The sequence below is a fragment of the Fistularia commersonii genome, chromosome 11 (genome assembly GCF_037954325.1).
Source record: "Fistularia commersonii isolate RoL2024-O1a breed Wild chromosome 11, RoL_Fcom_v1.0, whole genome shotgun sequence".
Taxonomy (NCBI): Eukaryota; Metazoa; Chordata; class Actinopteri; order Syngnathiformes; family Fistulariidae; genus Fistularia; species Fistularia commersonii.
Window position 1 is genome coordinate 8,698,989 of NC_141294.1, and position 24,686 is coordinate 8,723,674.

The 24,686-nt window shown below is 38.8% G+C and overlaps 1 protein-coding gene across 2 annotated transcripts in view; it reads left to right on the forward strand.

Moving 5' to 3' along the window:
* The first annotated feature begins 4,752 nt into the window (after positions 1–4,752).
* The window catches only part of adcy3a (adenylate cyclase 3a), a 31,462-nt gene continuing 11,528 nt past the window's right edge, over positions 4,753–24,686 (forward strand). The window contains exons 1-13 of one of the 2 annotated variants that reach the window (XM_086154849.1): positions 4,753–4,913; positions 6,227–7,410; positions 9,567–9,716; positions 13,500–13,630; positions 18,948–19,059; positions 19,587–19,714; positions 20,114–20,272; positions 20,689–20,854; positions 20,997–21,116; positions 21,626–21,768; positions 22,057–22,218; positions 22,980–23,067; positions 24,342–24,458. In XM_086154849.1, the coding sequence (XP_086010975.1) occupies positions 6,736–7,410; positions 9,567–9,716; positions 13,500–13,630; positions 18,948–19,059; positions 19,587–19,714; positions 20,114–20,272; positions 20,689–20,854; positions 20,997–21,116; positions 21,626–21,768; positions 22,057–22,218; positions 22,980–23,067; positions 24,342–24,458 (2,151 nt within the window). In that variant the 5' untranslated portion in view covers positions 4,753–4,913; positions 6,227–6,735. Of the gene's footprint in view, positions 4,914–4,967; positions 5,059–6,226; positions 7,411–9,566; positions 9,717–13,499; positions 13,631–18,947; positions 19,060–19,586; positions 19,715–20,113; positions 20,273–20,688; positions 20,855–20,996; positions 21,117–21,625; positions 21,769–22,056; positions 22,219–22,979; positions 23,068–24,341; positions 24,459–24,686 lie in introns of those variants that run through there. The other variant, XM_086154850.1, reaches the window with a different exon arrangement.

A 24,686-nucleotide genomic window follows, 5' to 3' on the forward strand; every position in this document is an offset into this window, starting at 1 on the left:
GCTTCCCAGCAAGAAGGTCTTGAAGAAGATTTCCCCCCATGACAGCTGGGACAGGCTCCAGCACCCACATGGCCCTGGGTACAGGATAAGTTGTTTTGATCATGAATCAGTTGAAAACAGTTATCATTTAGTTATTCCTATTCTACAGTGATGTCTAGGGCTAACAGGCTGTGGATGGCAAATTCTGAAATTATCTATTTTAAAAGATATTCTAACGCCTTAGTTTGTTTACTTGTGTTCTATTGGGGGGTCTGCTATGGGAGAGAGAAGGATTTTAACATCTCGTCAAACTCAAAATCATTCATCTGGCTTAGTTGTAGCTTCAGTCGGATGTCGGTGCAGTCTGAGACGAGGATCTTCATTGGTCCTCACCGATCATCGCAGAGGAGTGGCATCTTGACCCTCACAGGAAGTATTTCACAGGAATTTGACCAGTTACAGTGTACAGGCAGCATCCATTTAATACTATATTTATGTATTTCAGTAACTCTTGATGGCAAAGGTCAAGGGTCTTTTTCTGTGGTTATACCAGCCTTTGCACATAAATACCAGCCTTTGCACATCAATGCCTCTCTAGCTTTGTTGCTGTACAGCATTGCTGGATTCTTAAACTAACATGTACTTAGGGTGGAGATGGGTCAGCCCTTTGCATGTCAAAAATGTGTTACCTAAATATACTTAATGACAAGTACGTTTTAATAGCAATACTTGTCTGCACCACATGAATGATTCTCAAACAATACCCTTCATATCAAAACAAACAGGCTGAAAGAAGTACATGACACGCTTCTATAGCGATATCATGTCTGTGCTGAAAACGGTCTGCTGTAGGATCAAATCTTGCCCTGGTCTTATTTGATCCATGGCTGTTTAACAAGCAAAAAAACTTTTTTTTTTTTTTTTTGTGAGGATGAAAGTCCAAATCAACTGCCTTTTTTAATATCTCCTGTTACATTAGAACTACATTCTTTAAGAAATTGCATGGCATATTGCAAGATATTCTTGGTGTTATAAGGGGATTATTTAAAAAAAAAAAGGGATACCTTTCTGTATGCATGGTTTTAAACTATAGTAAAAAAAGTTAAAAAACGTGTTGAATTAATCATATTCCGTACACCCAGGCTGTTTAATGTTAAGCACAAATTGTGATTCTCCTTATGATTCTTTCTTCAATAAAGTCTCATTCCTTTGACTCAGGCAAACATATTTAACTTTTGCATTTTAACAATCTGCTATTTTTTCCCTTGCTTTCAACTCCTGGTCGATCTGCATCCTCAAAACCATCCGGGTAAAACCGCTAACACAACTAGGCTCCGAAGACTGCCTCCTGAACCTTATTCCGTGAGTTTTCTGTTGTTTCACACGATGCAAACTTCAGATATCAAGTAGCCTTACCTACTCAAATTCAAAATCATGTGAATCCCCAGAAGTTCAACCTTTTGTTCCCTACCTGGAGTAACACAACAACCCCATTCAACCAAGTTTCTGCAAAGCAACTCTCTCATTCACATAGCAAGCCATCTCAATTTAGACCAGCCTCCAACTCTGGTATTTACAAACCGAAAACTCTCCACTGTCCATTAGAACTGAAGAAGCTTCTCGGAGGAGGAATTAAACGTCTTCAAGGGAAGAAATCACGTTCAGTCACCACAATAGGATTTTGACAGGGATTAACCATCACCCAGGTGACACTATATTATAATGCATTACCCCTGAAACTTTTCTTCACCTGTTCTAACCCTGCTTGCACATGTTTCATTTTTTTTCCACAATCTGCATTACTCTGGACTGTTAGCTACTTAAAATCCTCTACCTTCTTCATTTCCACTCCCCGAAACCTCACTGTTCCACTTGGGTCCCTCTCATTCACACGCATTTATTATGTCTTGCTGCAGCCAACCTTCATTCCTCCTCTCCTAAATGCTGACTTCTGCTCTCAGGCTAGTTTCCACTACTTTTCCCAGAAATTCATTGTATGGCTCATCAATTTTATTCCTGCATTTTGCTTACTCTTAAAAATGGGCACCATCACACCTCTCCCCCATTCCTAAGGCATCCTTTCCCTCTATGTAGCCGCAGGAGAGGCTCAAGTCAGCGTCTTTTTGAGCTGGTCCTGAGCCTGGGTAAATGCAGAGGACAGTGTCGGGATGGGCATCCAGTGTAAAGCTTGTGCCAGAACTATATATACATATATATATTTTCACACACATATATAATAGGCGTTTACATCAGCCAACACACACACTGGCACTTGTATGCTGAATATAATGTCAACATTTGGTTTAGTGGTTGATTTGTCACTTCAGTACAACAGACTCTTAACAAAATCTTAAGTCTTAAGGTGCATTTTAATGAAAATATTAATGAATCTCTTCCTTCTAATTCCTACTCCCACATCCACCATTTCCTGCTGTTTATTCATTTATTATGTCTTGTCACGTTATTATGTCTAGTGTTAAAAGATAGAATTGAATTACACAATACACAATTACACAATATTTTGTGCTCCATTAATACCAAATGAAGCTTATGTGTGTATTAAGAGGGTGGGGCTCCCTTGCAAACATATGGAGTCTCCACCTTTCAGTGTTATTGATCAAGAGCTTTTGAGTGTTGCATTCAATAGAGGGAGTTGCTTGATACAGTGGGTATTAAGCTGATATATCAACTTGCTTTTGTTACTTTAAAAACAAGGATGTTGGTGAAATAAAAGAGACACAACCCCTGATACTCCATAGACTTGCAGAAAGCACCGCTTTTATTGGATCCATCTCCAGGTCTCAAAAAAGATGATCAATAAGCTTTAAAAGTCCTGCCCCTTCAGATATTTACACTTCACTAATTACATTGAAAAAAAAAATAAACAGATTCCAAAACAACACACAAAGAGCAGCAAACAATAATGCTGTGTTAATTCAGGGTTGACAATCAACAGATTGGTCACCTAAACCGGCTGATAAGTTCGTCTGTCTGTATGGATATATGCAAAGATGGATTGATGTATGTCCTTATGTATAGTCATAGGCTATAAATGAAATGCTGTTGTACACATAATTAAACAAGTTTCTAAACAATAAACCCGTGTTTAATCTCTGAAAAGATGCCAGCTGGACCTGAATTTAGGCTGTTACAAAAAAATAACAATTGAAGTGACTTCTTATAATTAAAATAAGTTTAACAAGTGCGCACACCTTTTGTTCAGTTAAAGCAACATTGATAGGACAAGATGTGTCCTTGTGTGGCTACGGGTCTTGAAGATCTCAATTCTGGACGTGTCCTCCAGAGGGGTCCAGAGGAGGAGGTCGGTGGTCTGAGGAGGCGGGGAAACGGAGGAGAAAGTGTGGAGATTGGAAATGGAGATGCATCAAGTTTGACAGAGAAAAGTCCCAAACAGTGGGAAAGGCTTTACATCACTTTCAAAATAAAAGCTTTCTAAAATCCACACATACGAGGACTTTTTTTTCTGGCTTTAATAATGTCTGAATTGTCATAACAGTCATTTTCAGGATCAACCGAATTGTTATAAACGATTTGAAGTTTTTCTCATGATTTAATTTTCTATTAAAGTACCTTGATGAAAATATGTACAACATATACAAATGGAAAGGATGTGAACCAGATCGTTAGATGGCTCAAGATCAACAGCTTAACATTAAAATCGTTGTGTAAGTAATTCAATTGCTACTTTATCTTTACTGATTAGCAATTGGGACCCTTATTGTAAAGCTCCTAGCGTGTATTTCTTAGTTATGGCTTCGTGAATGCATCACAGTACTATAAAATGCCACTGAACAAATCATGAATTTGATAATATTAGATTATGTAACGATTATGACTCATTAAGTATGTGTAAAAGTTAGAAGTTAATGAATAATAAAGTTGACATTACTATATCAAATAACTAGTCGTTAAAAACTTCTCAAAAAATGAATATCACAGTATCTGGTATTTTTTGTATATTAAAATAATCCTTTGTCAATCTGACAGTAGTAGTCTAACAGTCCGTTCGTATTCCTTTTTATATATATGGAAATTTTCTGATCTGTTAATCGCATATCAATATGTACATTAGTCCATTATTGACATACATAACTGTTTATTTCCTTTGAGTCAGTGTTACTGCATTCTGTTATATTTCTAATCGGAAAAGTGACTTATCAAAAAGTCAATATCACTAATTTCAGTATTTGAGAATAACATTACTTGCGCCAGTTTCAATACAGTTTTTTTTAGACTATAAAGCACAAATCATTACACATTTTATACTTCTGATATGGATTAGATACATATACTTCCCAAATAGTTGAACCTGCTAAATCTCCATACACTGCCACTTCAGCTGGTGGAAATGAGGTTGAAAACACAGGTTTCATCATCAGCAGCTGTTGTCTGCTGTCAAAATTCCATTTGTGCACGAGTGTTAACATTTTTTTCCTTATATTGTGTATCCTACTGTTTCAACTTGTATTTATGTCCTATCTTTTATATTTAACCTCTAGCGCGCTGTCCGCTTTCTGTAGTGTAAATTAAAATTTCACCACTGTGGGACGATGACAATTTCATTCTATTCTACTTAAAATATATATATTTTTTAATTTATTTTTTTATTTTTATTTTACAATTACCAAATAATTCTGACTAAAACGCCAAGCGAGTTTAGGGGGGCGGGTTTTTTTTGGCGCGAATACGTGCATTATTGTGTAAAGTAACCGGAAGTGGATTTTTTAACAGACGTAACTCGATAGTGTAACTATTCTTGCGGAAAACACCCAAGACCGAAAAAACCGGCGGTTCTCCTTCCCCGGCGTTACTTTGAGAGCCGCGGGGTCGGAAACACTCCTGACGGGTACGGATTCAAATCCACCTTCGCGAACGTGGGCGCCGACGGACAAGAATTTTGACTTTCACACACGGTAAGCGGGACAGAACGTTCGGAGATTTTCTTTTCGCCGCATCTGGGAGAAGAAGGGGGGGTCACGGCGTTCGTCCCGCCGGCGTCGCGGCCGAAGGCTAACCGGCCAGCCGGGGTTTGAACGCCGACTGCTAAATCAGACACAGGTGTGTGTGATGATAGGATAGCAGCTGCGGATGAGACGCTGACATCTCACTGTTTGCGCACCGGGATTTTGTATATTTGATTAGCATCGGATGCATCCAATTTTGTTGCAATCTTTTCTAGGAACATGTTTTTTTTCTGAATCTTATTTTATTCATTTATCTATCCCCCCACCTCCACCACTACCACCACCACCACCACAATCGGTGTTTTTGGCTACGGGCAACACGTAGCCCGAGAGGCCCATTTAGCAAGGGGCCTGCGTGGAGAGACCGAAGCCGAAATCTGACCGTTTCACCTGGTGTTGCTTCATTGCCCCCCGTATAAGAATTAAAAATTGTATAGGTGAATGAAAAAGAAGTATAGAGTTGTGTTTCCAATCCAGTGCAATAGAATGTGAATAACTGCCGCCACTTCAATTCAGATAGTCTTGTGATTGACTCTTCTCAGACACAATCTAGACCTAGTAATGGGATGTCTAACCTCCAAATATGTAGATGTACATATTTAGTACGTATATCTGTGTGTGTGTGTGTGTGTGTGTGTGTGTGTGTGTATGTAAATGACAAAGCAGGCAGAAAATGTACTCTATTCATCAAAATTGGAAATACCCTCTAATTAAAATGCCTATCATGTACAGTATATTGAATGCTGTTGTCGTTGAGAAATGCCAAAATGTCTATTGTGCCGCAGTTTTATTACCGTCCGACTGTTGATTAGTTTGCAACAAGCATCTTCACCAGGTGTCAGTTCGACAGGCGGGTGTTAGGCTGGACTTCACACTGTCTGGATGTCAACCATTCTGTTCACTTGAATTTTTAAAGCAGCTTGAAAAATTAATCCAACATAAAAAATCAGCTGAGGTGTGTATGTGTGTATGCACACCACCACCTGGTAATATATGTATTCAGCACATAGTGTTGATATAAATTCATATTGCTGCTCAGAGTCCAATAAATTTTAGAAGGCTGATATTGGCTGTTCAGAATATGGCTCCTGATGCAACAGTCGGCCTCTAATACTCATCATATGCATGTGAGCAACATTTTAACTTCGTCACTGCTTAATTATGAATGCCAAGAACATTTGTTTTTGCAAATGCTTTTACTCAGTTGTTCAGTTGATGACACGATGTCTTATAATCCTCCTTGTGTGTCTGTCTTCATTCAGCCGACGACTATGGTTTGCCAGGCTACCAAAAGCCATCCAGCCCAGAGTGATGATGAAGAGCGAGGACGACTTGCTAATGATTGTGACCTGTACTAGAAGAATGATAACACTCCAAGAAGTGTGGCGAGCAACGATGAAAAGGAGCTGGTGAAACAGTTAAACTGGCTATGCTGAATGAGCTAACCAGAACGTCCCTCGTTGACATTGCTGGGGAGGAGTAGGCGTGTACCATTTGTGCATGTGACACAGAACTTACTGAGGGCAATGAGACCATTAGAGGAAGGAACAAGAGGCGTCGCTATGTAAGACCACATGTCCTTGCTGTCCAGTCCCTGACAATCAACATATGGCTGCGATTCATGCCACATATGTGGCCTCTCAGGGGACAAAGTCAGTCACTGAGCAGAGAGGATACAACCAGATGATGGAACTTTAGGCGTTTTCTCAGCATTTGGCCTCAACTCAGACAACATTTATTTTGACAGCAGGTAAAGCTCTGAGCCTTAACAATGCCTCGGAACCGGACCTTCTCTGAGCCAGAGTTCTCTGCAGAGTATTCGGCGGACTGCTCCGTGACTCTGCCCTCTGACCCAGGGCAGGCAGTGGGCCGAACACATGAGGTCACGGTTCGCAGCTCGGGATGTTGCCTGTGCCTGCCCAGATTCATGCGCCTCACCTTCGCACCGGAGTCCCTGGAGAACCTTTACCAGACCTACTTCAGGAGGCAGAGACATGAAACCCTGCTGGTGCTGGTTGTGTTTGCTGCCCTCTTTGACAGCTATGTCATCGTTATGTGTGCAGTGGTCTACACAACTGACAAACTCGCCTCTGTCTTGGTGGCCTCTGTGGGACTTCTTGCAGACATTGTCCTCTATTTGTTGTGCCGCTTCGGGCTCCTACCGGATCGTGTCTCGCGGAGAGTGGTACCGTACGCCCTGTGGGTGATGATAGCAGCTCAGATATTCTGCTACTTGGGTCTGAACTATGCTCGCTTCCACCAGGCCAGTGACACGGTGGGCTGGCAAGCTTTCTTTAGCTTTTCCTTTTTCCTAACTCTGCCTCTGAGGTTGACACCAATCGTGCTCATCACCACCGTAACCTGCGGAGTCCACACCTTGGTTCTGGGTGTAACCATTGCCCAGCAGCAGCAGGAGGACATTCAGGGGGCAGCACTTGGCAGACAGGTGAGCCTGACTATTGAGAAGAGGGTTGACAGTTAGCTTGAACTACAGGTACATGTCTATTCCAATATTCTTTATATCTGCCAGACTGAATGATATAGAGGGTCCTGAACTATGGTTTGTCATGGTTCCCTAAATATATTACACCTAAATCTCAGAATTAGGATTAGTAAAAGCAGCAAAAGCCTGAATGACACATCATGTGCCAAAGGCTGTCCTCACATAGAATAATGATATTGAATTATCATGTTGGTTGATGAGATTTTTTTCCCAATTCATATAAAATACTTAAAAATATAGCAGCAAATGACTAGATAATCTCATTTTAGCCACCCCCTTTCCTGCTTGTAGTAAGGCCACAGAATATATCACACACAACGCAAAGATTTTTTTTCTGCAAATATAGATTTCATGTGATTGTAATCACCTCTCCATTTTAACATAAAAATTTAGCCTACTTACTGATGAAGGAAAAGCAGCTGGAGGAAAAATCCAGCACCACGTTCACTTGCAAGGATTAGCTGTTCACGCATTCCTTGTTCAGTAAAAGCATTGAATGTAAATCTTACATTTGGCTACATTTTACCAACATGCCACACAATGCTTAATCTTGAAATACAGTCTCTGACTCGATGCCTTTGGAAAGCCATTTAATGATGGCCAATATAATAATTTTGATAATTGCCTTCATTGTATTGATAACATGTTGTTTTTATTGAAGTGGTGAATTGGTCCTGAAACTGCTGTTTAAGTGACACATGATTATCTATTACCAGTAAAAAACCTAAGACATGGAGGATCGTTTCCACCTGAGTTATTAAAATGTCTCGTAGGTTAACCTCTGTAAGATTTCATCATACTTTACTCTTTTACTACAGCCTTTCTCAGTTTTGCCAGCCAGAACCAGCATGTTGACAAAATGCAACTTCAAGCATAGTCAGAGTCAAATCAGGAAATGTTCCATGCATCAAATTTTATAAACATTTTAATTTCCTTTCTCGTATTTGTCATTGGGGCAGAGTAAGCGACTGACCATATAAAACTGGAAGGAATATTCAGCGAAGACCTATGTAATTAAAGTAATATATGCAAAAGATATACGTTCATCCACAATGTGGCGAGACCTTGTTGTAATTAAACACATTTAAACTTTTGCAAAGTCGATCATGGTTGCAGAGCCAGGCTGATTCCTCAGCCTCTGGAGTTCTGCACTAGCCCTCATCTGAGCTACTCAGTGAATCAAAGACTCTCCAAAAATGGACTTTTTATCTTCTATAATTTGATCCCTCTGGTCCAATTACATTTGTGTTAAAGGTCCAAGAGATTTAATAACTGAAGGTAGCCACTATTCCAGCAGAGTGAGTTGGCTCTGCTGAAATAGTCAAATACATTTGCATTGTGATCTGGATTCCAAGTCCTCGTAATTATTTTCCAGCTCATCAGCTAAATGATCAAAGATTAGTTTGAGTACAAAAACTAATACTATATAAACCGAGGATGACTCTTCCATTTATATCACATTACTTTTGAGTAGATTTTTACTTGAGACATAATTGAGGGGTGGAGGAAACTGCCAATAAAGAGTAAGGGAGGAGTGCACTCTGCTGGATAAACAATATGGTAACAAAACGCGTAATTGACTGCAGTTTTTAATGCGACCCATTTTTACCAAATTATATCTTGAGGTAAGCCATTATGTAGAATAGGTCTTTTGGGGAGCTCTTTTTCTGACCATAGAAAAAAAATGTAGTGTTACAACTTATCATTAAACACAAATGAAAAGGTCTGAGTCTAATTGTTATCTCCAAACTTGTGCATATGAGGAATTTTCCCAAGAGCTTCTCAGATAGATGTATGATGAGTGCTGAAAATTCCAAATGAACTTTGTTACCTCAAAGCACAGATGCATCAAATTCCATTGTCCAACAAATCTCGAGTGTCCCCTAACTGACACTGGTTGTCTGTCACGCCTGACACTGTTGGTTGTTAGTCACCTGTCTTACTTATTACTGTAGAACTTTAATATTTCAATCATCAGAAAAGCAAAGTAACCCAAAACTACTAAGATTATGATAGTATCCCTGCAGTCCTCCCCTGACCTATCTAACATTCAGTTGTCCCTGTTCTACTTGTGTAAAATTTTTTTTGTTTTTTTGTAGCTCCTGGCCAACATTGTGATCTATGTGTGTGCCATCATGGTTGGTGTCATGTCATATTACATGGCTGACCGGAAGCATCGCAAGGCCTTTCTGGAGGCGAGACAGTCACTGGAGGTCAAACTGAATCTGGAGGAACAGAGCCAGCAACAGGTCAGAGGTCAAACAATAAAAGACTTGTTTGCATGGGAATTCTGATCACCCATTATCAGTATTTTTCTTTTTTTTTGCCTTGTATAAAAATTAATTTTAGATTGAAAGAACAATTGCTTACAGTTGTGAACCCCCAGATAAACTTAATATCGAGGTCCCTCATATCCATCATGCTTCTTTAGTGCTTTAAACTTAGAGTTTAAACTGTTTCTTAAAATTCCAGCTGCAAATTTCCTTATTGACATGTCACTCTTTATACAATGTAACTGTTGAGGTCCTTCTCACTCGAAACAGACGCAGTGGAAATTTATACATACTAGTATTCATTTACAGGAAAATTTGTGTTATTCTTTTGAATTGGTTAAACGCAATCTACTTAATGTTCTTATGTATGGACTGTGCTTATCTAAATATCTTTATACTAGATTGGTATTCTGCCTTGGTCCAACTCCTGTTGAAATGATGTTTCATCAAATGAAATGGTTTGGGATGAACTAACATTTTACACTGTAAATTTTGGCAGGTCGCCCAAGTAAATCTATCGATTAGTCAGATACATGCCGCATCTCTGTGCCGTCAATCTCAGCTGAGAACAGGGGAAAAATCAACGCCGACCCTGTTTTATAATTTTGTCATCTAGACCATTTACACAAGACTACTCTGTAACATGAGGTCTTAAACTAGTGGTTGAAAGGAAATGTACCACTACTAAGTTTGCCTTCTTTGGTCTGGTCTCTGCTGCCACGTCTATTGTCTTTGTTATTACTATATAAATATCAACTTGTGTAACATTTCCACATGGAAATTCCACATGGAAAAAATATGATTATCGGTACTGATTTACTTAATATGTAATTTTTTTGGTCAAACAGCACAACCCATCCCTTTTATTTATCATCTTCTTGAATGTAATACAGAAGTGATGGCTGTAGTGAGTTTTTCCACAGTTTTCAATACTTGTATTGGTGTCATAACAAAGTTTCTCAAAGACATTTAGGTATGCCCCACAAAGTGAATGTTTTCAGCCACATTATTTTTAGGAGTTAACACTTAAATGTCATATCCTACCATGTTAAGTATCACTTAAACATTTATTATTTGATGCAAAGTGAATCATGCCTTTTTCAGGTACTGTGCTGATAATCTTTATTTCAAGATGCCAAATATTCAGAGTGAAATTGTGAAATACAGCTGTTGAATTTGATAACCATATATCTACAAGGAGGGGAGGAATCAGATAATAAAAACATAGTGTGAAATTCAGTTGATTATATAGTAATATTGTTGACGTCACCAATTAGACAAAGATATTTTTTTGTTTTATTTTTTAAGATAAATTTATAGGAGTGAAAATCCCTTATTTGAGTATTATCACTTAAGAATTATGGCTAAAAGCAAACAGGCACCTTTCTTCTACTTAGCTGGATAGAATAGGATTCATGGTTGTACATTGTTGTTGATGTTCCTCACAAAATGGCCTGTATTTTTTTATATCTTCATACTTTTTAATTTTTGCTAGCTATCACCAGGTCATATTTTTTGTAATGGTAACACAGGTTTATGATTAAACATCTACAAAGCTATCGAGATCCATGCATTAACTCCTGACTTAGCTGTATGTAATATTGCATTTGTTAAAGCTTTGGCATACTAAATTGAGAGATACACATTGTAAATGTCATATGCTAAATGTTAGCCTGCAATAATCATCATCATTGTGATGTGTCACATGTTGGCATGTGCCTCAAAGCAGGGAATTGATTTGTAACACTGCTTCAGCTGTAGAGAATCCTGAAAACAAGCCTTACTGAGAGCAGAGCATGTGGATGTATGCATTTCCTTGGCTGATTATGTCAATTTCATTCAAACTGTCTTCATCAAATTGATTGGAATTATCTAAAAATAAGCTTGCTTTATTAAATCGGGCTTCTGTTCCCCGATAATCATCCATTAACCACCTATTACTAGTCATTTGTTGCGCAAACTTTGTCTTCACATATTTACAGTAGCATGCCTGTTCTCTTTGGTTCATAGCCCTTTGCAATTTATACATGGTGTGTTAGTACGGTATTCATGGAACTGATCACTTGCACAATACAGATTAGTTAGAAATGGTATGGCATCACTTTCACAAATTTTCAAGGTCAATAAATCTGTTGTCCTTCAGTTCCTTTTATATTTCAAGGGGGTCTCAACACCTACCAGATGAAAATAGCAAAACCTACAACACCTCAAACAACCAATTTGAGTGATGGAATGAATGAAATATTGCAGATACAGATACTGTTGTTACACTACATGTTGCATTCTAAATCCATAGGTACATCATTCTTCGTAGCTTCAAATGGTGCTTATTTGTTTATACATAAAGAAATTGTACTCCACATGTCACCCAGACCACTGCCACAGTGGCATTGTGTATTCTCATTCTTCAGTAGTTATTGGTCAATCTTTTCATAAAGTAACCCTTACCCTCCAAAATATTTTTAGGTAGCTAAGCTTCAGTAATGTTCTTTGAACAGCTAGCACTCTAGATAGATTTGAAAAGTGGAATGAAACGTAAATATCTTATTTTGTTTTGTTTTGTTGGGTTTGCAGAGTAAATGCGGAGGAATGAAGTGAGTTGCTGGGGTGATCAGGAAATAGAAAAATGGTACTGAGGTTCCATGAGGAGAGGCGTAGATGATAAAGACAAGCCAACCAATGGGCTGATAAAACCATTAGCAGGAAGAAATTTGCAGAATACTAAAGGGAAAGAGAGGCTAGCTGCAAGACAAGAGCCACCAACCAATCAAGGAGTGGAGCATCCGGTCATGGCTAGTTACCATGGCAACCAGCCTCCTGAGATGATGTCAGCTGTAATCACAGAGCCAGCCTGCTCAGCTGTTTGTTGCCTCTCTGCCTCTGAGAGGCAGGTTACGGTAATATTAAAGCCTACTACATGCCCCCATCCCACATCTTAACCAGTAGTGTCTTGACATATGACATTAAAATGAACTCTATGTGCGTGCGTGCGTGCGTGCGTGCGTGCGTGCGTGCGTGCGTGCGTGTGAAGGCATCAATGTCTGTCACTGCACCTGTTAATAACAGCTGCATTGGTTGTTAATTTGTCGGTTGTTTGTTTTTTTTTGTTTATGTTGAAAATGACTGACAATGTTAATTCTTATATGGGCATATCAAGCTCACAGGAATTACAATCAAGAATTGTGTTTTAGATCTATTTTTATGGAATAATTAGGAATTGTGGTTTTTTTGGAGTATCACTGCCTTTGGCAGTATAGCATGTGGTTGGCTTCCAGGTACTGCTTACTCTCCTCCAGGCTGATTATATAAAAATCTTTTGATAAGTGTCTGGTTTTTATAAACATCAAGTAAGTTTATTCTTGTGAAATATTTTCTGATTTTGCATTCAGAGCCACCCCGCAGCAGTGGTAAAACTGCTTTTGAGATTAGTTTAAATCTGCTCACTGTCTGTTTGAGTCAAAATTTAAAAAAGAAGTAAAGTGTCATTTTTATAAACATTCAAAGATTGTGTAATTCCATGCAGGGATTTTGTGTTCAGTGTTGCATTTCGTAAAACTCCATTGCGGCACATACTGTACGTGTAATCCAGATGCCAAACAGGACTTTCACAGGCATAATTTTACTTAGCTATTTGACCTTTGCCATTAAAGCAAACTGGCAATGTTTAACTCATCTTTAAATGTTTTTGCTTATCATTCTTTTTTCAAGTTTTGGATCATTCTGATGCAAGTGTTGTGTGATTGGTAATGTCTTTCACAGGAACGATTGCTGCTGTCCATTCTCCCAAAGCACATAGCAGATGAGATGCTACAGGACATGAAGAAGGAGCCAAGTCAAAAAGAGATGCAGCAGTTCAACACCATGTACATGTACAGACACGAGAATGTCAGGTAATGAGCAAGTACAATAGATTTCGACTTTAAAGAATCTAATTTTCAGAAGCCAGCAGCTTAATTCACCATATTTGAGGCATCATACCTGCCTGTTGAGCAAGGTAATTAGATTTTCATGTGTCACTCTGGATATCTTGTTGCCTATGAGAATGTGCATTCTGAACCATTATTCGAGAGGATAAGATAAGATAAACTTTATTGATCCCCATAGGGAAAATTCTTTTGTCACAGTAGTGTAACAGTTATAAGTGTCAAATAAATATGAATGCAAATAGAGAGGCAATTAGAAAAAAAACAAAAGACATCCACAAATAGATAGACAGCAGAGAGAACAACAGGAGCAACATCAAGGATAAGAATGGACAACAGAATGGAGAAAAAAAAAAGTAGTGTTTGTAGCTTCCCACGCGCACAAAAACAAGACTTTTGGAAAATGTTATTCATAAGATTTAGATTAAGATGAAATTAACGAGATTGAGCCATGTTTTATAGGCTGAATTCCCTTCGATAACCTTGGGCTCACTTGATACCTTGGCTTTACTGCGCCTTATGCAATGAGATGAAATCTTTAAATTACACAGAGTTCTTCAGTGGTTTTTGATCATAGTGGGCAGAGACCCCTCCTTTCAAAGCTTTCACATTAAGCAATCACTGGGTTTGTCCTAAATGGAAAATATGTTTGTGGAATGTCTTATTTGGCATGGAGAAATCAATGGGATTTTTTTCAGGTCCAATAAGTGTTAAGATTTGACTGCATCATTGATGTATTCATTGGCACCAACAAAGATTTGTCCTGCTCAGTGGATGAATCTTAACATCATAACTACATCATAATCTTCACATTGACAGAAGCCATATTTCTTTAACTGTCCCAGATTTGACATAAAAGCATAAAAATATGGTGCAGAAGATTAAAATAAGCACCATAACACGAGTAATAATGCAAATCAGTAACTGATTGCCACTTCACCAGGCCTAGTTATACAGCCCACTCAAATATCATTCAAGGACTCTATTTTTACACTTTCGGGAATGATCTATGCGTGTGTGCTGGATCAATAATCCATTAGAAATATTGACAAGGATCATATGATAGTTTAACACGAAAAAACAATTATTTTAATAGTCTCATCAGTTGTCACAGGTCCTCTTTCATTCTAGGACCATGTAACATCATCACAATTTTATTATTATTGCTTCATAAACAAATAAATACGGTAACTTCTGCAGAAACCTGGCAGAGCATGGGATATTAATCACAAGTAAACATAAAAAAAAAAAATCATACATTCATCACTCATATCAATAAATTACATATGCCACTATAAACACTGCATATTGTTTTCACAGTGTTTACCTTCAGACCAATAAAAAGCCTTGTTAAAAAATAATTGTATGTCAGCTATGCAAAGTGATTCATGACAGTCAAGACTCAAGACACTGATTTTATTTATTGATAATTTTTATTACAGGCCACCAAATATTCAATAATAGATGCCACAAGATTACTTATATCCTTTATATTAAAGGCAGACAAATTCAAAGAAATATTCCAGGAATTTTACATATAGTGGTTATCCACAATGTAACTTGGTAAACATTATGTTATGCATACCCTGCTCTCTGCCATAGCTTGAACAAACATTTCTCCATAACATTTGCCATTTTTGTTAAAAGAAAGTAAATTATGCAGTCTGTAAGAATTATCTGGATGTCAAATGGTCATTTGGAAGTTCCATAGCATTCCAAGCAGTGTTTGTTGTAGTATTATACTAAACTAGCATTGTAGAACATGCTGAAATAACATTTGAGATAAAATGATTTATCCTTTTTTTCTATTTGAGTATACCTCATTTAATGTAAATTGTATTATTTATCACTTATCTACTTTCTGCTCTTATATATTTCTTTAGATGTCTCTCATTGTGCTATACATTGAGTTTTCTGTCTTTTTTTTCTTTCTTTCACCCTGATGCTTGCTCCGCCCTGTTTTGGAAAACGTTTAGCTTAAAGTTTGCATAAATCTCCACAATTCCTTTTCTCTGTCTTTGCTGCTCTCTTCAACCTGTCATGCATGTAATTGAAAGACAGTTTCAAGTCTAAACACATGTGATCATTAGGCAACAAACATTTCTGCCTAAATATTGTCAAGGTAGGCCCCAACCTGAAGACTGGCAAACAATCCTTTCCCTGCTTCGTATATTGTTTTTTCATCATGTCAATCTATTTCTTCATAACACATTTCAAATAAAATTGAAGTGAATCGAAGAAGGAGAGAAGGCAGGCGTGTTCGTAAGCAGAGAGAGATGAGGACAGGCAAGAGTCTGGGACTGAGAGTAGGGACTTTGGATATTGGGATATTGACAGGTAAAGGTAGAGAGTTGGTTTACATGATGCAGAGAAGGAAGGTGGATATACTATGTGTCCAGGAGACCAGGTGGAAGGCTAGAAGTTTAGCAGCTGGCTTTAAGTTGTACTAACATGGCACTGACAGGGAGAGAAATAGAGGAGTTATCTTGAAGGAGGAGTTTGTTAGGAATGTTCTAGAGGAGAAAAGATTGTCAGATAAACTTATGAGTTTGAAACTGGAAATTGAAGGTGTGATGCCAAATGTTATTTGGTGGGATTATATCGGTGGGATGTAAGTTTAAGGAGAAGGAGAGGACCTGGAATGAGCTAGATGAAGTGATGCAGAATATCCCCAGAGATGAGAGGGTGGTAATTGGTGCAGACTTCAATGGGCATGTTGGTGCAGGCAATAGAGGGGATGAAGAAGTGATGGGGCCCTTTTAGTATAGAGGGACAGATAGTGGTAGACTTTGCAAAAAGGATGGAAATGGCTATAGTGAACACTTTTTTCCAAAAGACAGGAACATAGGGTAACTTACAGGAGCGGAGGTAGGAGCATGCAAGTAGACTACTCTTGTATAGATTAGGTAACCTGAAAGAGATCAGTCACTGCAAAGTAGTTGTAGGTGAGAGTGTAGCCAGACAGCATTGGATGGTGGTTTGTTGGATGACTCTGGTGACAAGGGAGATCAAGAGGACAAAGGCAGAGCAGAGGACAAAGAGGTGGAAGCTGAAAAGGGAGGAGTGTTGTATGGTTTTCAGGGAGGAGTTGAGAAAGGCTCTGGGCAGTCAGGGAGAGCTTCCAGATGATTGGACAACTACAGCTAATGTTATCAGGGCGCCAGGTAGGACAGAACTTGGTGTGTTGTCTGGAAGGAAAGTAGATAAGGAGACTTGGTGGTGGTATGAGGAGGTGCAGGAGTATATACAGAGAAAGCAAAGAAGAAGTGGGACGTTTAGAGTACTGAAGAGAACAGACAGGAGTACAGGGAGATGCAGCGTAAGGTAAAGATAGAGGTAAAAAGGGCAAAACAAAGGGAGTACGATGACTTGTTTGCGCGGATGGACGGTAAGGAAAGAGGGAATGATCTATGCAGGTTGGCGAAACAGAGATAAAGATGGAAAGGATGCACAACAGGTCTGGGTGATGAAGGATAGAGAGAGAAATTAATTGACAGACGCTAGAAGAGTGATGGGAAGATGGAAAGAGTACTTTGAAGAGCTGATGAATGTGGAAATTGAAAGAGAAGCAAGGGCAGAAGAGGTGATTATTGTAGTAGCAGAGATTAGTAAAAATGAAGTGAGGAAGGCATTGAGGATGAGGAGGGGAAAGGTAGTGGGTGTGGAAGAGTCTGGGAGAAGTAGTGGTAGAGTTTCTGACTAGATTATTAAACAGGATCTTAGAGAGTGAGAAGATGCCCGAAGAATGGAGAAGTGTGATGGTCCCCATTTTTTAGAATAAGGGGGATATGCAGAATTGCAGCAACTATAGAGGGATAAAGTTGATGAGCCATACAATGAAGTTATGGGCAGGAGTTGGGGAAACTAGACCAAGAGCAGAAGTCAGCATTTGTGAATAGCAGTATGGCTTCATGCCTAGAAAGAGTAGTACAAATGCAGTATTTGCTTTAAAAATGCTAATAGAGAAGTACAGGGAAGGCCAGAGGGAACTGCATCGTGTTTTTGTAGACCTAGAAAAAGCATATGACAGGGTGCCTAAAGAGGAACTCTGTATTGTATGAGGAAGGCTGGAGTGGCAGAGAAGTATGTTGGTGCAGGACATGTGTGCTAGCTGTGAGACAGTGGTGTAGTGTGCTGTAGGGGTAACAGAAGTTCATGGTGGAGGTGGGACTCCATCAGGGATCAGCTTTGAGCCCCTTCTTGTATGCAGTGATGATGGACAAGCTGACAGATGTGGTTAGACAGGAATCTCCATGGACCATGATGTTTGCAGATGACATTGGGATTTGTAGTGAGAGCAGAGAACAGGTTGAAGAAAATCTAGAGGTGGAGGTATGCGCAGGAAAGGCGAGGAATGTAGGTTTGTCGCAGCAAGACAGAGTATATGTGTGTGAATGAGAGGAACCCAGGTGGAACGGTGAGGCTATACAGAGTGGAGATCAAGAAGTTGGAGGATTTCAGGTACTTGAGATCAACAGTCCAGAGCAGCGGAGAATGGGGAAAAGAGGTGAAGAGACGGGTTCAAGCAGGTTGGAATGGGTGGAGAAAAGTGCCAGGGGTACTATGTGATAGAAGACTATCAGCCAGAATGAAAGGAAAGGTGTACAAGACAGTGGTGAGACCAGCAATGCTGTATGGCCTAGAGACTGTTACGATGACAAAAAGACAGGAGGCAGAGCTGGAGGTGGCAGAGATGAAGATGCTACGGCTCTCTTTGGGAGTGACCAGGATGGATAGGATCAGGAATGAGTCTATCAGAGGACTCATTCCTCTTTTGGAGAGAAGGTCAGAGAAGCCAGACGGAGATGGTTTGGTCATGTAGAGAGGAGGGATGGTAAATATATTGGTAGACAGATGCTGGAATTGGAGCTACCAGGCAGGAGGTCTTGAGGAAGACCAAAGAGAAGATTTATCGACATAGTGAGAGAGGATATGAAGTTATTTGGTGTGAGAGAGGAGGATACAGAGAATAGGGTTAGATGTAGAAAGTTTATTCGCTGTGGCGACCTCTGAAGGGAATAGCTGAAAGGAGAAGAAGTATACATTATCCAAAACATAGAATATCTCCTTTCACCAAAAACTGTTTTACAATCTAAGAAGAAGCTTTTATTTCTATTCACATAGCTTGCTATCTCACAGTAGAGCTCTGGCTTAACATCAATGCGATTGTGTCAATGTCTCTGCAAAGAATTTATTCTTTGGATTGAAAACCAATGCACATAACTGATGGCATCCCTTTTTGACACCGCAATATTTAATGTTTTTGCATGTGTGTCTGTTTCAGTATTTTGTTTGCAGACATTGTGGGCTTCACCCAACTGTCATCATCATGCAGCGCTCAAGAGCTGGTCAAACTGCTGAATGAACTGTTTGCTCGATTTGACAAATTGGCAGCTGTAAGTTTCTCAATATTATTTCATAGTTATATTCCACTACTTTTTTACCTTTTCTCCTATCTGGTTCTTTATGGATCCTGTGATTTTCTGTAAAATGGGATCATATTTTTATTATTAAATAAAAGGGTTTGATTAGATCCCTAATGTATGAGTGGCCACCAAGCAGAGACAAATTTAATCAGTATTTAATATTTTAAAAGTAGTCAAGAGATAACCGTTGTGTTGCAAAAACCTCACCCTTTCAACCAGAGGAACAAGTTTACAGCACCTTTTAAAAGTCTTGCAGTGACAATAAGACTTATTACATATGTATACTCTATTGCTAAGATTTCTAGACATCCAGTCAGATTAGAGCAATTGCTGTGGATTGATACTTTAAGCAATCAATTAAAGCAGATTTCTTCTGTGAATTATAAATCATATTTCCGCCATTATGCATACTTTGGCATTGCTCACAGTTGCAGAGCACTTAAGAAGCCTCAGCCCTCTTTCAGTCTGTCCTGACAGTACCTACCCCATTTTGTCAGAAATATCACCAGCTGCGGATCAAAATCCTGGGAGACTGCTACTACTGTATCTGCGGGCTTCCAGACTACAGGGATGACCACGCTGCTTGTTCCATCATGATGGGCCTGGCCATGGTGGAGGCCATCTCGTGAGTGCATTCATGCCTGTCCATTCTAAAGATCCGTCATTGTCAGACACATTTTTATGTGATACACTAGTCTCGGTCACGTGGTCAGTGTGGAATTGATCAGCGAGATGGACTACCATTGATTTCTTGCAGCTGCGAAACAAAGTGAAAAGAACAACTGAGAGGTCATTAACCTCTGATTGATTCTGATGTTAGGTGCTGATTTGATTTGATTCCACACATGCACGCATGCATGAATGGGGTTACTTCAGCTCAGGTCACTCCAACTCAGATGTATCATATTCTGAGCATGTATTCATGTTGTCATAGTTATAAAGGTTTCAAATCAGAACAACCAACTTAACTGTTGATTATAACTGAAGCTGGTTTGTTTTTTCTTAATTTGTTAATGAATCCCAGGTATGTACGTGAAAAAACCCAGACAGATGTTGATATGCGGGTTGGAGTACATAGTGGGACAGTCCTCGGCGGAGTCTTAGGTCAGAAAAGGTGGCAGTATGATGTCTGGTCTACAGATGTTACTGTTGCCAACAAAATGGAGGCTGGAGGGATACCAGGGTAAGAATTTGCACAAACTCAGTTCAGTGTGTTTGTTGGTTGTTTCAAGGCTTCTGTCAATATAGCATCTCTTAAAAAATGTTATCTTTGTCCATTTATAACCTAAGGGTTTGTACAGGTTCTCTTGGGCACCTGTTCTTCTCTAGATCCAAGCGGTTTGGGGCAAAGGGCATAAAGCACTTTGTTGCACACTGATTTTGACATTTAGTAATGAGTTTGATAGGACCTATATGATATCAAAATATTAATTTGATGGCAGTCTTGTGGTTTAAGCTTCTACTTAATATCAGTCTTATTGAGTTATTAATAATCAGTTAATGACGTAAAAAGCCTTATTGCAGCTCAGGGGTTATATCTCAATATTTAACAGAGTAATAACATGCCTGACATTTGATCTCTTTGAATATGTGCACCAGCCGTGTCCACATCTCCCAGAGTACCATGGAATGTCTTCATGGTGAGTTTGATGTGGAGCCAGGAAATGGAGGTGACCGTTGCGACTATCTGAGGGAGCGTGGCATTGAGACGTATCTGGTGGTCGTTCCTAAGAGTCCTGTGGGAAAGAATGGCATCAACGGTGTTGTAAGTCATGCAAAGTGTGGAAATGTTATCATATGCAAAATATATGCTACAGTGTGGTCCAAATTTTTAAAATAAGAGAACTACAAATTTCAATGACTAATTTTTCATTGTGATCATTTTTTTTGTCTTTGTTTCACAACAGAAACTATCAGTAACCTCTTCCAATGGAAACTCTCCACTGTTAATCAACACCACAGAGTGTAACGGCAGTGTTAACACTGCCTGCACCACACCAGAGGAACCTGAGGAGCTGGACACCAGGGTAACCCAGCCTGCTCTCATTTCCTAAATTAGAATAGAGGAGAAAGGAGAAAGGAGACTGGCTTCATATGGATAATTTCTCTTCTGATGTATTCATATTTACCCAAGTATAGAATCTAAAACTGTTATGTCCTGATTATAGGTGTCTCATTTAAAGTTATTAATCAGCACTTTAAATAAAAAATCATTTCACCCCTTGGCACCTCTTAGAATTTCAAAAAGTCAAAAGTTAGCATAATACAAAATGCTTTTTTTTTTCCGAAGATCCCTGACAATATTTGTAAAGAAGTCAAGTCTATTAAATGGGATAAGAATTATGGGCAGGTCTGTTTAAGTCAGGTTTGACAACAATTTGTAATTATTGGTATTAATAATTGCTATATATTTTATGCCTCCCTAATCACAACCATCTCTATAGATCTATGTATTCTTGATTACATAATCATTAGATTTTATGGAGATGTGCAAACCAGCTGAGTTATCACTTATTGATGATGTTGATGATTGCAGGTGGTGAACCCCTCTTTTCCGAACCCTCGGCGAAGACTGCGGCTACGGGACTTGGCTGAAAGAGTAATTGATGCTCAGGAAAATGAGCAAGAGCTTAACAAACTGCTCAACGAAGCTCTGTTGGAGAGAGAGACAGTCCAAGCGTAAGTGAAGAACAATAAGACATTGCTCATCTCACTCCTCTGCAAAGCACACTCTTATTTCTTACGGGATTATTTTGTCAGGAAATTTCAGCTGTTACTGCTTGTATTTACTTTTATTGATAGTCAGTGGACTTCCCATGAATTTAAGAAGAATTTTCTTCTAAATTGTAGCATACAGTGAAATTTGGAATTCCAAATAAAAAAAACATTTGTTGGTGCATGTTTAGAGTCAGATACTGTAACAAGTTTGTCCTTGTTATTAATACTGATATTTTCATGTCTTATCAGTCTGAAGGGGAAACACACAAACAAACTTTCCCTGAGGTTTGTTGATCCAGATTTGGAAACCCGTTATTCTGTGGAGAAGGAGAAGCAAAGCGGTGCTGCTTTCTGTTGCTCTTGTGTGGTCCTGCTCTTCACTGCAGCTATGGAGACCCTTATTGACCCCTGGTCAGTTCTCATGGACAGTAGGGAAGATCCTCCAACATCACTTCTGATTTCCTGATGCACCATCCACTTGTAGATGTAAATGATTTAGCATGTGTACAGTACCAACTTTTTTCCATAACCACACTTTTTTTTTTTTAATTGTTAGATAGTACGCTGAGTAATCTCATGCCAAACTAAAAATGCTTGCTATTTGATTGGGTGCAAATTGTCTTTTATGGCATTTATATTTCATTTTTATGCTTTTCAAATCATTTCAGGACAAATGGGTCAGTTTCACACCAACAAGATAAGAAAAAAGTTGTCAAATTGAAGCATCTTGCCTCATTATAAATACTTGGATAACATGTTCAATTGGAAATGGTTCAAGGACTTGGATTAACTTTTGTATTATTTAATTTTTTTTCCATCCAAATAAATGGAAACTTTCCCCAGTCTTAAATTGATTTTTTATTGGAGCGAGTAGCAACATTTATGTCCTGTCCCCACTGAGATTTCAAATTTCAGGCTAGTTGAAACAGATATTACTAAAGTAATAGAAATGACTTGGTTCTTAAACATACCTTTTCGGTCACTGAAATCCTAATACAAATGTGAAAGTAATGAAAGTATATGCTCCTTGTGAAATGGGAACATTTAATTCCTCAGGGCATGGTATTCCTGCAAAAACCTATTAATACAGGTCTTAATACAGGATTTAGATAATGTGGGCTCTGTCTTCTCTCAGGTTTTTTTATTCTTTGTGTTTAATTCTGAACAACCAGGCTGATAGCGAACTACATCACTTTTGCGGTAGGAGAAGTCCTGCTACTAATCCTGACAATCTGCTCTCTGGCTGCCATATTTCCCAGAGTGAGTAACATTTAATTTTTTTACTTGAATACATCTGTGGAATCCTGTATTTTTACTTGCTGTACTCTTCATGCAATATATCTGAAACATGTATCACGAATATTTATGTCTATAGTTAGGAGCACCTTGTCCATCAGAAAAAACATTTTTTCATCGTTCACTTTAAAACCCTGCACAAAGTATTTTGCTGGAGGGTTTCTTCAGATGTTCTGGAAATGTGTCTTCAGATGTTCTGGAAATGTGTCTCTCTTACAAATAGACTGACTGTATTCACAAAGTCATACAAACTTTCACTGCTACAGTAAATTGTGGTTGTATGAAATCTCCCCAATGACATCATGTTTTTCAGGAATCACATTTTCTCCATTTCCCAGAATTAGATGACAAAAACAAATCACTGTATGTCCTAGAGGTTAAATGATTGCAGAAGGCCATTTCAAGCTATAAACAATGAACCTGTTTGGAATTTTGGCACAGTGCACAACTTTTTGATTAAACATTGTTATGGAAATTTAGATGCACTGATAGGCAGTATTGATCGCCCCCTTCCATCTCATGGGCAACTCATAGACCATTTCATCAGTAGCATACTGGATAGTCAGTCAATCAAATTGCCTGTGACAAAGTCAAAATAACTAATGCTTTAGGCTCTTTGGTGTCTATCAATATTACATCAAACATCACAATGTGAGAACCTAACACACTTGCCAACAGAACCACATGCACAGTAATGCGCTTAGTTTGACTTTTAACTGGTAGCAGCTGTAGACCATTCGCCGTGTCCCAGCATGACACCAATGGCTACCAGATAACACCAAATGGCTTCTTTCACCACATACTGACTTGTCATAACATTAGAAACAAGTGTAACTAACTTAAATGTTCATCAATTTTCTCACAGACATTTTGATATACTAAAGTATTTTTGTAAACCCTAGCATGGACTGTTGCTCCATTCCACAGTTGTTAAAGTCAAGTACTGTATATCAGTCGGAAACAATGCAAACTATCCAAACCCCTGGGTTATTCTCATTTAAATTTACTACGGCCGTCATTGTCACATGAAATTGAAACCCATGAAATGGGTCCATAAAAACTACACTGACCTCCCCAAAAACTCTGCACTGGACATTCTTAGATCTCCAGCAATACACATCATGTTTAAATGAGCAGAGGTCAAGAAATTTAACAGGCACCTACAGATTCCTCCATTTTTAGAGCAATGATTGATGCACAATGGTATAGATTTCTAATTGAAATTTTATTCATGTCAGGTCTTTCCCAAAAAGCTTGTGGGCTTCTCCACCTGGATTGACCACACTCGCTGGGCTCGCAACACTTGGGCTATGGCAGCCATCTTCATCCTTACCATCGCTGACATAATGGATATGGTGAGCTTTGTCTTTGAGTCTAAATATATAATTCTAAAAATATGAGTGTTCAAACTCAAGCATGAAGAGTCACATTTGCTATGGGAGGAACAATTGTGAGGACTATAAAATTTACTACAACAAATGCCTGTCTTTTGAGGGATCCGCAGGTAATCCTTATGCCAGTACATCGGAAAGAAATCAGAATCATGGCTCTTAAGAACAGTTTAGCAAGGACCATTTATTCAA